The sequence below is a fragment of the Suncus etruscus genome, chromosome 2 (assembly GCF_024139225.1).
Source record: "Suncus etruscus isolate mSunEtr1 chromosome 2, mSunEtr1.pri.cur, whole genome shotgun sequence".
Lineage (NCBI taxonomy): Eukaryota > Metazoa > Chordata > Mammalia > Eulipotyphla > Soricidae > Suncus > Suncus etruscus.
Window position 1 is genome coordinate 57,042,951 of NC_064849.1, and position 12,445 is coordinate 57,055,395.

The 12,445-nt window shown below is 38.0% G+C and overlaps 1 protein-coding gene across 1 annotated transcript in view; it reads right to left on the reverse strand.

The window, feature by feature from the left end:
- NUBPL (NUBP iron-sulfur cluster assembly factor, mitochondrial) overlaps positions 1-12,445 on the reverse strand; it is a 227,027-nt gene that overhangs the window by 77,955 nt on the left and 136,627 nt on the right. Inside the window, exon 7 of the mRNA XM_049766761.1 lies at positions 620-713. Coding sequence (XP_049622718.1) covers positions 620-713 — 94 coding nt within the window. The remainder of the gene's footprint in view (positions 1-619; positions 714-12,445) is intronic.

Consider the following 12,445-nt stretch of genomic DNA (forward strand, 5'->3'; position numbering starts at 1 on the left):
GATACAACCCTACCTGCTATATTATTCTGGTTCTTTTGTGTATAATATCAAGTAATTAGCATATTCTAATTTTTTTATAGTTGAATGTATTTAGAGGCCACATTTTGCTTATAATTATTCTTCTTCAGCATTTCTTCAGTAAATATTTATTATGGGCCAGAGAGACTGTAAGGACTTAAAGCATCTGCCTTCCATGTGACTGATCCTGGTTTAAACCCTGGTTCAAACCCTGGCACTCCCTTCAAGTACCACCAGGAATAATCCCTAACAGAATCAAGAAAAGGTCCTGGGCTTTGTGAGGTATGGACAAACCCATCCCATATCAAACCAATAGCTAAGTATCTGTCAGTATGAGGCAGTAAGGGCTGAATAGTGAGAAACAAATCACCAAGTTATACCTATTATTTTTCTAGAACACAGAAATATACCACCACCTTTTCAAAATGTCTTCACATTTTTGTAAATATCTTCAGTAATGTTTTCAAAAATGCAGTCTATGAATCTTATCTAGAGGAAATTTTATAAGTGATATATTTAAGAAACTAAAATGTTTCCCTGACATAGAGTTTACTATTTTGTACATAGCAATAACAAAACATCAAAGACAGTCAAGACTCACCTGCAATGGGAACATTCTGTGAGACTGATAACTGCACATCTCCAGTTCCTGGTGGCATGTCAATAACTAAATAGTCCAATTGCCCCCAGTCAACCTGAGAAACAAGACAAGACCATATCACTGTAAAATATGTCCTCTGAACAGTAGTATAAACAAAAATAAATATGTAAATTTAAAATAATAACTTTCAGTTAGATCATTATGAGGTGCTAGGACTGAGCTGATAGCAGAGACTCTGAGGCTCAGGAGAATTCCTGTCCCAGTAAAAGTTTTGTGAATGAAAAGTTTAGGTTTTCAGATGCTGATGACACATACACAGGCAGCCAGTTTCAGAGATTCTACTAAGGATCAGTCATGTATTTTCACTGGAAAAAGTACATTAGTCTATGGAAATTCTAGGTATTTAGTCCTTGAAATTTTTCCTAGCAAAGAAATTTCAAAAATATTTTAAAATATAGAAATCAGGTGGTGGACTAGCATTGCTAGTATAAAACAATAATATTAAAATTTTTGCAATCCATGTTACCTCAATAAACAAATTTTCCTTCAAAAAAATGAAACATGAAACAGCACTAGAGCTCTTGCTTCACAAATGCAAGGCCCTGGGTTTGATCCCAGCCACTATAAATCAAAAATACTTTTAAACACTAATAATTAAAACCCAATTTAATAATAAGAGAAATGTAAAATCACACCACTATTAACATTTTGGCTGTTTATTGCAGGAATTTTTCTAAAATTTCTAAAAATGTAGTTCTATAACTATAACCAAGCAGCTTCTACTCAGCTTCAATTTAGGTGAACTTCAGGTTCTCCTGAACTTGCCCCTGAGCAATAGTTTTCAACCAGGAGATTCCAACAGATCCATAGGTGAAAATCATATAAATTGGGGGTTGCCCAATTTCAACCAAGGGTGCATAGTAAGGAAACAGGCTGTAAGGGGACCATGTGAGGAAAAAGGTTGAGAAATATTGCTCTTGGAATCTCAAGTCAGTGAATGTCCCCCAAATCCTTTGAGAGAGTCATAGCCAATCACCATAATCCCCCAGTCACTTACTCTGCCTTCTAAAAATGTCTCAAATACCTTCATTTCATTCTGCACAGATCAAGGCCAACCAAGGCCAAGGTCAACGTCATCTACCAGATTAGGTGCTGAAGAGGTAGTAACCTAGATGTCATCCCTGAGCACTGCTAAATAAATGGCCCCTAAACTAAATAAATAAAGTAGGGTAGGAAGCCTTTCATCTGTTAAGGGCCAATTGGATATTTACTACATCTTCGGGCCTTATGATACAGCCAGATGGGCCACAAGTCAGCATGTTCATCACACGATGTACCAAGGCTAGACCACAGCAGTAAGAACTGTTTCCTCCTTCTGATTTAAACTCCAAGGCAGTCACTCCCTTCTTCTCCACTGCCTATTCAGTTTGCTTCTACCAGCACTGAAAAAGGGGGGTCTAGCTGAAAGACACCTTTTTAGAAAATAATAAAAATTGTAAATTAAAATCACCTTGATGCAGTTACAAAGTTATTCATACAATGTCCCAATGCTTGTCTCAATCACTGTACTTTTCCCTGCCACCAATGTCCCCAGTTTCCCTCCTGCCCTCCCCCTGCCTGACATTTTTCTTTTTTCTTTTCTCTGTTTTCCGTTTTTTTTTTAGTTTTTGTTTTTGTTTTGTTTTGTTTTTAAATCTGCAGAGACTCCTAGCTGCCAAACACTCCAGGCTGACATCTCCAGGAAACTTTAGAACCAGGTCAGTCACCACACCCAAGCGTCTGTACTTCCAGAAGCCTCTGACAATCAAGCCCATGAACCAGAGCCTTCTGCAATGCTGGCACAGCATAACTCTGGAAAGAGAGACCCAACTAGCAGGAAAATCTCATACACATACCAGCCTCACAACTGATGGCACTGGACCCTTTAGAAGTTCCTTTATGAACCACTGTTGTCTCCATATATGCTCATCAGCCCATCGCTGCAGATCCTCAAACTGTGGACCACAAGATCACTTACGTGGCTGTGTGGCACCCTCATAACTTTTATTCCTATTTTTCAGTAATAGTACACAAAATATTATATAAATTACTCCTAACTGCCGAGGTGCAGGCTTTCAGGGGGTTTGGAAAACTGATAACCAGGGTGGAGGGAATTTTACATTGGTGGTGGAATATTGAATATCAGAAATAACTATTACCAGGATAACTAATACCAGAAATACAGAGTTGTTGAACTCTGTAAACCAGAATGTTGGAAATTAAAAATTTAATTAAAATTATAAAGTGCTTGTCCAGTTCTATCCCCAGAACTGCATATGGTACTTTGAGCCCCGCCAGGAGTGATCTCTGAGCATGGATGGGAATGACACCCAAAACCAAAAATAAGCAAAAATAAAACTAAGTCTTATATCATGTCACTTTTTGTTTTAAGTTCTTCCATATTATTAGGATTTAGTCTGAGTTTAGGCTACAAAATATTCTGCCCAATCTTCTCATCAGCTAAATTCTCTTCATTCTTAAGGCCCTAGTCTAAAATTTACTTCCTTGAGGAAATCTTCCCTAACTTCCATTAAGTTTGATATGCTGTTTATATTATGTAATTTTCTTAACAAGTCATTTATTCATACATCTAAAAAATGCTTGTTGAGTAATTAGGCACTGAACTAAATATTTATAATTAAATTGTATCATGAGCCTTGGCTTCACAGAATTTACAAGAAACAGGTATTAGACACATAATAGAAAAAATTGTGCAAATTAAAAAAGGCTAGTAATTATAAAGCATAGAAAGATAATACCTTATTATACATAATGTACCTAGAAAGCAGTGAGTAAGGCAGAGAGTGACACTCATTTATGATTGTTTCACAATATATCTTTTCAAGAAACTAACTAGTAGGAGCTAGTAGGAATTACCTAATCCTAACTAGTAGGAGTACTTAGCTCAGAAGAGATACCCATAAGATGTTTATTATGTTTTCTTTCAGGGAATGAACAAGTAACATATGCAAAAGTTTTGAGACTTGGGACTGGAGAGATAGCATGGAGGTAAGGCATTTGCCTTTAATGCAGGAGGTTATTGGTTCGAATCCCAGCATTCCCCAGGAGCGATTTCTGAGCGTGGAGCCAGGAGTAACCCCTGAGGGCTGTTGGGTATGACCCAAAAAGAAAAAAAAAAAAAAAAAAACGTTTTGAGACTTATTTTAAACCTAAGTAGAATTAATACTTATTTTTAATCCAGCTTCTAAAACAATAATGTGAAGTCTATCTATTTCATATAAGCTATTTTTCTAAAATTAACATTCAAGTGCTATTGGCTAAACGGACTAATTCACATATTAATGAATTTATTCAGCACAAATTTAGGTGCCTGCATGATTTCAGGTGGTGGAAGACTAGAGCAGTGAACAAAAAAAAAAAAAAAAGGAAACCAAGTCCCAGCCAGTACAAAACCAACTTTATATAAGCAGACAAAACAGTAATCACTGTGAAGAAAATAAGTCGCCCTCCTATCCAAAACTGTTTGGTTCTTGACTCTATATCCAGATCATATAGAAATAGGTCACTTAAAAACCCCATCAGGTCTAAAACTTCAGAATACAAGAATTCAGAGTTTGAATAACAAAAAATAATATCAAATAAAAATTTCTTGCATCACTTCATTTCAAGGTCAGAGTATAAGAAATACGGAAAAAGTATGGGAGAAAAGACTGGTGACAGGGCCACTTTGGAGCAGTGGGAAAATGATGACAGTGTTCTTGAAGGAATCCTATCTGCACCCATCCAGGCAGATCCAGAGCAAGGAAAAAGCCTTTCCAGGAGTCAGTCTGGAAAATTCAAAAGCTGGAGTTAGTGTGGTCTTTCTGAAATAGCTTCCTCACACCCAGCCATGATATTCCCTTTCTCACTTTGTCTTCTTCACAATATTTATACTTTTTCAGAAAAGTTATCAGAATGTAAGATCATATACAGACTTGTCTTTTAGGGCTTCCACATTATTTCCCAAGAGCAAGTAACTGATACTGTTTCATGACATGTTTTAAGAGAACAGTGAAATAATTATAAACTATTTGTTCATTTCAATAACGAATTTCTTGGTATGAAAATAGTTTTCCTAAATTACCCATGACCACTCTCTATAAAATTATCTAAATAATGAAGTATCATTTTTTAAAATTCATATTCCCTGGACTGAAACTCCTAGTACTGGCACACTGGCAAGTTTCTTTTGTTTCCAAGAACATCAACTAAAAAGTGCTGTACTTTATAAGAGTATCAGACATCAAACCATGCCTTACATGGCATAGTAGATATAGCTCGCCTGGTCTCAGATCCATCATCAAACTACCATAATTTTTTATTTCAACTAGCTTCCAGAGTGTAGGTGGGTATTCAAGCCTAAGAAATCTAAGGTAATTATTTAAACATAAAAATCTTCCAAGTCTAGTTTAAGCTCCCTGGCAGAAGAAAAAATCTTTTCTGCAATTCTACTCCTTCATATCCAAACTCTTCCATAATGCCTAATTTGTGCGCTCAATCAACATTTACTGGTCATTTTATGAATTAACTTGTTTCTTACAATTTTGCAATAACAGCTGAACTTAAAATTCTGCCACTTGATACTCCTTTTTGTCTAAAAAATTCATTTCTTATTTTAATTTAATTAAATCAAACTTTATTTAAAATTTAAATTTTAAAATTAAAAAGTGGCATACTTTATGTACAATGTAAACTAAAATGAAAAGCAAAATATTTTTCTTTAAATATGAACTATAATTTTTGCTTTGCCTAGTAGCCTACTCATAAAACCACGCTTCTTATTTTGGTTACAAGAAGAAAACAGCTGCAAAGTGTTAATTATTTAAATATAAGTATCACTATAATGCTCTGAATAAGAAATTTTTATTGGGGCCGGGCGGTGGCGCTAGAGGTAAGATGCCTGCGCTAGCCTTGGATGGACCGCGGTTCGATCCCCTGGTGTCCCATATGGTCCCCCAAGCCAGGAGCGACTTCTGAGCGCGTAGCCAGGAGTAACCCCTGAGCATCACCGGGTGTGGCCCAAAAACCAAAAAAACAAAAAGAAATTTTTATTGAATTGATGTCCTATTGGCTAGTAGACATAAATTTTGCAACAAAAAATAATACTTATTCTTGAAATTATTTTGATTAAGAGCTGTCCCAGTTATAAAATGAGAACACATTAATCAAGTTAAAACAAGATACAATCTTCCATAACATTTTCACTCTTTTTAAGTGATAAAATTCTTTATGCTTTATTTATTTTTTGTTTTGTTTTTGGGTAGCACTCAGGGGTTACTCTTGGCTCTGCACTCAGAAATCGCTCCTAGAGGCTGGCACGATAGCATAGCGATAAGGCGTTTGCCTTGGGCAGGCAGCTGATCCAGGATAAACCTGGGTTCAATCTCCAGCATCCCATATGGTTCCCAAAGCCAGGAGCGATTTCTGAGCACATAGCCAGGAATAACCCCTGAGCATCATAGGGTGTGACACACCCCCAAAAAAACAAAGAAAAAATTGCTCCTGGCAGTCTTGGGGAACCATAAGAAGTGACAGGGATGGGGTCCTGGGGATGGCTCTACCCTGCCACTCCAGCACTTTTTCTGGTTTTGTTTTGTTTTGTTTTTTGTTTGTATTTTGATATTATTTTCCTTCTCTTTTTTCTTCTACTTTTTTCTTTCTTTTTCACTCTTGTGGATGCTATTTGGTGATATTTTCTTTTTTTCTTTTTCTTTTTTTTTAGTAGTTGACACCAAATTTTTTCTTCTCTTTTCCTTAACCTTTTTCTCTCCAACAGAATAGCATAACTTGAATCATTCAGCCTCATAAATTGAGGGGGGGAAAAGGATGATACCAGGACCAGTCATATGAACATGTAGTGTAAATAAAAAATGACCAGAATGGAACACCAAACAGAATAGATACCCAACCTACAACAAGCTGTAAAGTTACACTAGTATTCTGGGGGGGTAAAGGAGGGAGATTTGGGAGACATGCTGGGAACAGGAGTGGAGGGAGGACAACATTGGTGGTGGGAATACCTTCATTCATTGCAACTATGTACCATAAATAATTTTGTGTAATGAACTTCAGTCACAATAAAAATTTAAAAAAATAATAAAATAAAATATCTCCCGTTTTATAGGTAAATGTGTATGGGAAGGAGAGCAATTTAAATAAGTCCTTTTAAGGCCTAGCTTCTTAAACTGGTGGTCAGCTGTGATCTCATATAGGGTGTTATAAGTGTGTGGGGTGGGAACAAGTGAGAAAAATTTGGCAACAATAAAAGGCTTCTAAACTCTCAATAACAAAGAAATTAATTCAAACTCAACTGCATAATGAATCCAAGGAATTTTGGACAGCATTCACCCATGCTGAATTTCTTAGACAAAAATGAATAGCAAGTTTAAGCAGCCCTATTTAAGGTACTCTCAGCCCAAGTAATACAGTCATGCTTTGAGATAGAAAAGATGAGAAACTTTACTCTTTCTTTTATTCCTCATCTTTCTTTGTCTCAGTTGTTCTAGAAAAGGTATAGAACAGACTGGCAGTGAAATTTTGGAGAGAGTAACAGCCCACAAAAAATAACTTCAGTACCTTTGAAGATAATTCTGACATAATATTTAAAAATATTATCTAATTCTCAGGTCAACTGGAAGATACCCATATAAAAATCCATTGTTCATCTGAAGCAATAAAATTTCACATAAAAATAATGACTACCACAAAACTAAGAGCTAATTATGGGAACATCTATGTTATATAGAGTACTACTTTAAGACAACTGCTTATACTGACCTACATATAGCAATAAATGGCAAAACAGCTTACCCAAGAGGCCAAGTGAGGCACAACTGTAGCTGAATCAGAAGCTGCATAAGAGCTTACTGAGCATATTTGCACTCAATGTCAGTGGTTTTGATAACTCTTAAATATGTAATAATAGAGGATGGAGTGATAGTTCAGGGGGTTGTGAATTGCATGTAGTCAGCTTGGGTTTGATTACTGACATCATATATGGTTTCCCAAGCACCGCCAGGAATGATTCCTGAGTGCAGAGTCAGGAGTAATCCCCTGAGCATTGCTAGATGTGTTGTGTCCCCCAACTCTGCCAAAGGAAGAATGTAATGGTACTTCACAGATACATTATTGCTTAGGGAGGTCAACCACTGCATACTAGAAATGATCCAAGCACTGTCCCAACAGAATTTCTTTCTTATTCATTTAAGGTTCTACTTTTGAGCCTTAAGGTTTCTAAGGTAGAATTAGGTTTGTGAATGATGATGGGGTAAAGTGGATTAGAGGGTAATGGTTAAAGAAGAGATAAATGCGGAGTCGAGAGGTAGCATGGAGGTAATGCGTTTGCTTTTCATGCAGAAGGATGTTGGTTCGAATCCCGGCATCCCATATGATCCCTGGAGCCTGCCAGGAGTGATTTCTGAGCATAGAGCCTGGAGGAACCCCTGAGTGCTGCCGGGTGTGATCCCCCCCCAAAAAAAGAGAAGAAATAAATGCATAGATTTTGAGATATTTAGATGCTAAATATATTTTATATACTTGGTTAAATAACTTTAATAGACATTATATAAAAGATACTAATATTGAAGATTAAGGAAGTTTGGCTCTTGAGGGTTTATCCAGAAGAAGAATGCTTATGAGAGATAGAGATAGGATAATGAATCTATGTCTTACTCAAAAAATGACTCATATATTGGGTTATGGTATTCACTGGGCCCAAAAGGTATCTGCTAGCACAATCACATAACACAAGCACAAATAAATTTTACTATACTGCTTTTTCTTTTTCTTTTTTTTTATAAATTATCTTTATTTAAACACTGTGATTACAAATATAATTGTAGTTGTATGATTACATTCATGTAAAGAACACCCCCTTCACCAGTGCAGAATTCCCACCACCAATTTCCCAGATTTATCTACTCCCCACCCCACCCACACCTGTACTGGAGACAGGCTTTCTTTTTCCTTCATTCATTCACATTGTTATGATAGTATTCAGTGTAGTTATTTCTCTAACTGCACTTATCATTCTATATGGTGAGCTTCATGTCATGAGCTGCACCTACATGGGAAGATGGGGGGAAATAAGGGTTGGGACTGAGGTAGTAAAATATTAGAAATAAGATTTGTAGGGCGGTGTCAAGGTCACAATACAAGATGAATGTTATGGATATATAAAATATATGCATACAATACTATCAATAGAAAAACAAGGAGAAAAAAATTCCAGTGATTGTCCCAACATAAACCAGTACTAAAACGGCCTGCCCTCCTCCCAAAGCGCATTTCCATTAGTGTAGGGAGAGGTAAGGGGAAGCCTGAGGACCACTAAGAGTCCACCTGAACCCACTTCTGGCCATCTGAGCTGGCACCCAGGGAAGGCCTGGAGTCAGGGGAAAAAGACAAGGAACGGCTGGGGGTCTGCCAAGCCTCCCAGCACTCCCCAGGCCAGGGAAAAGGGCTACGGTATGGGACCTCCCCAAACCCCATACCTGGCAAGAGCTGGTCTCCAGAATCAAAGAGGGAACCAGAAGCCAGATGTCTGCCCACCCTCCTCCCCATGCACCTCCCCCCTGGAGTACGGAGGGAGGGGGGAAGCCTGAGGACCACTAAGAGTCCACCTGAGCCCACTTCTGGCCATCTGAGCTGGCACCCAGGAAAGGCCTGGAGCCAGGGGAAAAAGACAAGGACGGCTGGGGGCCTGTCAAGCCTCCCAGCACTCCCCAGGCCAGGAAGAAAGGCTCCATTATGGGGCCTCCCCAAACCCCATACCTGGCAAGAGCTGGTCTCCAGAATCAAAGAGGAAACCAGAAGTCAGATGTTTGCCCGCCCTCCTCCTCATACACCTCCCCACTAGAGTACGGAGAGAGGGGAGGAAGCCTGAGGACCACTAAGAGTCCACCTAAACCTACTTCTGGCCACCTGAGCCGCCACCCAGGTAGAGCATGGAGTCCAGGGGAAAAAGAGGGGGTAGGCTATGGGGCCTTCCAAACCTCCCAGCACTCCCCAGGCTAGGGAGAAAGGCTCTGGCATGGGGTCTCCACAAACCCCGTGCCCAGCAACACTTGCATAAGCTCAGTTTTTCTGATCTGTTAGTTCAGTGTGAAAATTTCTAATTTCAGTTGACAAATCTTCTTGATGCTTAATTTTGCTCCAGTCAAGTCTACTCTAAACTTCTTATTTGAGAGAATACCTATTTGTTTCCTACTTTTTAGATTATTAGAGGAGCCATCTTGATTTCTGTAAATATGGGGGTGTACTGCAAAGTTACTCCATTGGCAAGGCTGTAGATTGCTTCTTAAAATGTGCAGAAATGGAATTCAGGGGTTACAAGATAAGCGCAGCCACGGAGTGAAGCAGCCCCGTTTCAGGTGTGGGTCCTGGAGAGATTATAGTCCTTGGAGTGTCTAGGCAGGCTCAGCAGAAAAGAGGCAGAGAGCATGGCCACCATGTTTTATAAGTCTCTGGGTATCCAATCACACTGCAGGAATTGGCCCCACGTGCGTTGGGTGGGGACATTTACCGGGCATGGGTCCTGGAGAGGTTATAGTCCTTGAAGTGTCTAGGCAGGCTCAGCAGAAAAGAGCTATACTGCTTTTTCATTTATAACAAAATATACTTATAAAGTGTATAAACTCACAGAAAATTATATAGTTAGATAACATTAATCAGAAACCAAATAGTCATTCATTTCCTTTATATTGTTTTTCTTTGGGTGATAGTAAATAATTTATTTATGATTTTTGTGCAGTGTTAGAGTTGAACACAGAACCACATATATACAAAGTATATATCTATCTCTGAACTACATTCCAAGACCCTACAATTTTTCTTTTATTTCTGAATACCTTTTAAGGCATATCATAGTAGTTTTTCCTTAAAAGAGCTGTACTTTTTTCTTTGGATATTTGTTGACGTGGGGGGGTCACAAATCAGGCAGTACTTAGGGCTCTTTCTAGATTCCTTCTGATTTGGGGGTGGCCCCCTGTGGTAACTGGGAGATCATACAGTCTGGGGGTGGAACCAGAAATGGAATGGAACTCAGCACATGAAGCCTGTGCACAGCTCATTGAATAATCTCTGGCCCAAACCATTATTTTTTCACTAAGGTCTATTTACAGCAACACAAAGCCTGACTATATGGGTCTAATAGTTCAATCCTGTGCAGTGGTTGGCTTGGTAGCATAGGAGTGCTCAGTTGCCACCAGAGCACCTGGAAGTGCAGCAGGGTAAGCATATTATGCCAGGAAAAGAATTCAGTCTTGCACATGTGAGACAATGTTTTGTCATTTGAGCTCTTTTCCTCAATATACTTTTAATAAGTATCTTATATTCTAAAGCAAGAGTCTTAGTAACCATGGAATGTTGACTGTAAAGATACTTACTGTGTGCTGCTTAAGAATATCTTAGCTCTCAATAATATACCATTAAATTCTGGTTTTATTTTAAGTCAAGACACATTATCCTACCAACTATCTGTATAAGAAAGCTATGTGGAGAAGTTGAAGAGATAAAGGCATTTGACTTGCACCTCATTTATGCAGGCTCAATAAGTGGCATGGCAAACAATCTCCCTAGCCCTCTAAGAATGTAAAGAGAGAGAAGAGGAAGGAAGGAAGGAAGGAAGGAAGGAAGGAAGGAAGGAAGGAAGGAAGGAAGGAAGGAAGGAAGGAAGGAAGGAAGGAAGGAAGGAAGGAAGGAAGGAAGGAAGGAAGGAAGGAAGGAAGGAAGGAAGGAAGGAAGGAAGGAAGGAAGGAAGGAAGGAAGGAAGGAAGGAAGGAGGGAAGGAGGGAGAGATGGTGGGAGGGAGGAGGAAGAGATGGTGGGAGGGAGGGAGGGACGGAGGAAGGAAGACAAAAAGTTATATAAAGTGTTCAAATCAAATCAAATAAAGAAAATAATTTATAAAGTTTTCAAATGCCTCAGCTTTTGAAGCTAATTGGTTTTTAAATTAGCCCAGGAGATTTTATTCAAAAATCTTTGAGGTCTAAAGTCAAACAGGAAATCAACTGTGAGAAATTGTAGCTCCATGTGCAGTTATATTTTAAGTTCTGGTTATTACAATGCATCTTTTGGATTTAAATTCTGAGTCAAACATTTTGATGACTAAAAAAAAATAGCACTGGAAAGAGAGTTTAGCAGAAAAATCAAGGCTATGAATAACTGCTAGCCAACAATAAAAAAAAATAGATGTCTATTCAGCAAGTAGGTTGTCTTAATCTGGAAAGTTGATATGTTTAAATTCTAATCACTTATATATATAAATTATATATATTTATATAAACACATCTATATAACTAGCCAGTCATGTTAATCAGTTTATCTTTCTGAACCAGTTTCCTTTTTCTGCAAAATAAATTATTTTAGATTATATGATTACTAAAGTTTCTGTCAGGACCAGAAGATAGCACGGCAGGTAAGATACTTGTCCTGATCCAAGATAGAGCCAAAATACCTCATCTGGTTCCATGAGCCTCTCTATGAGTGATCCCTGAGTGCAGAAACAGAAGCCAGCCCTGCAAACCATTTAGTATAGCCCCAAACCATAGCAATGATGATAATGATGAAAAATGGTTAACTGTAAGCAAAATTTAAAATTTTTTAAGAATTAGGGGCCGGAGCAATAGACAGTAGTAACCCCTGAGCATCACAGGGTATGGCCCAAAAACCAAAATAAATAATAAAATTTTTAAAGAATTAAACTCCTCTCATATACTTAAAAATGTGACTATAATTATAAGCAAAATTAAATTTTTTAAGAATTAAATTCTACTCATCTACTTAAAA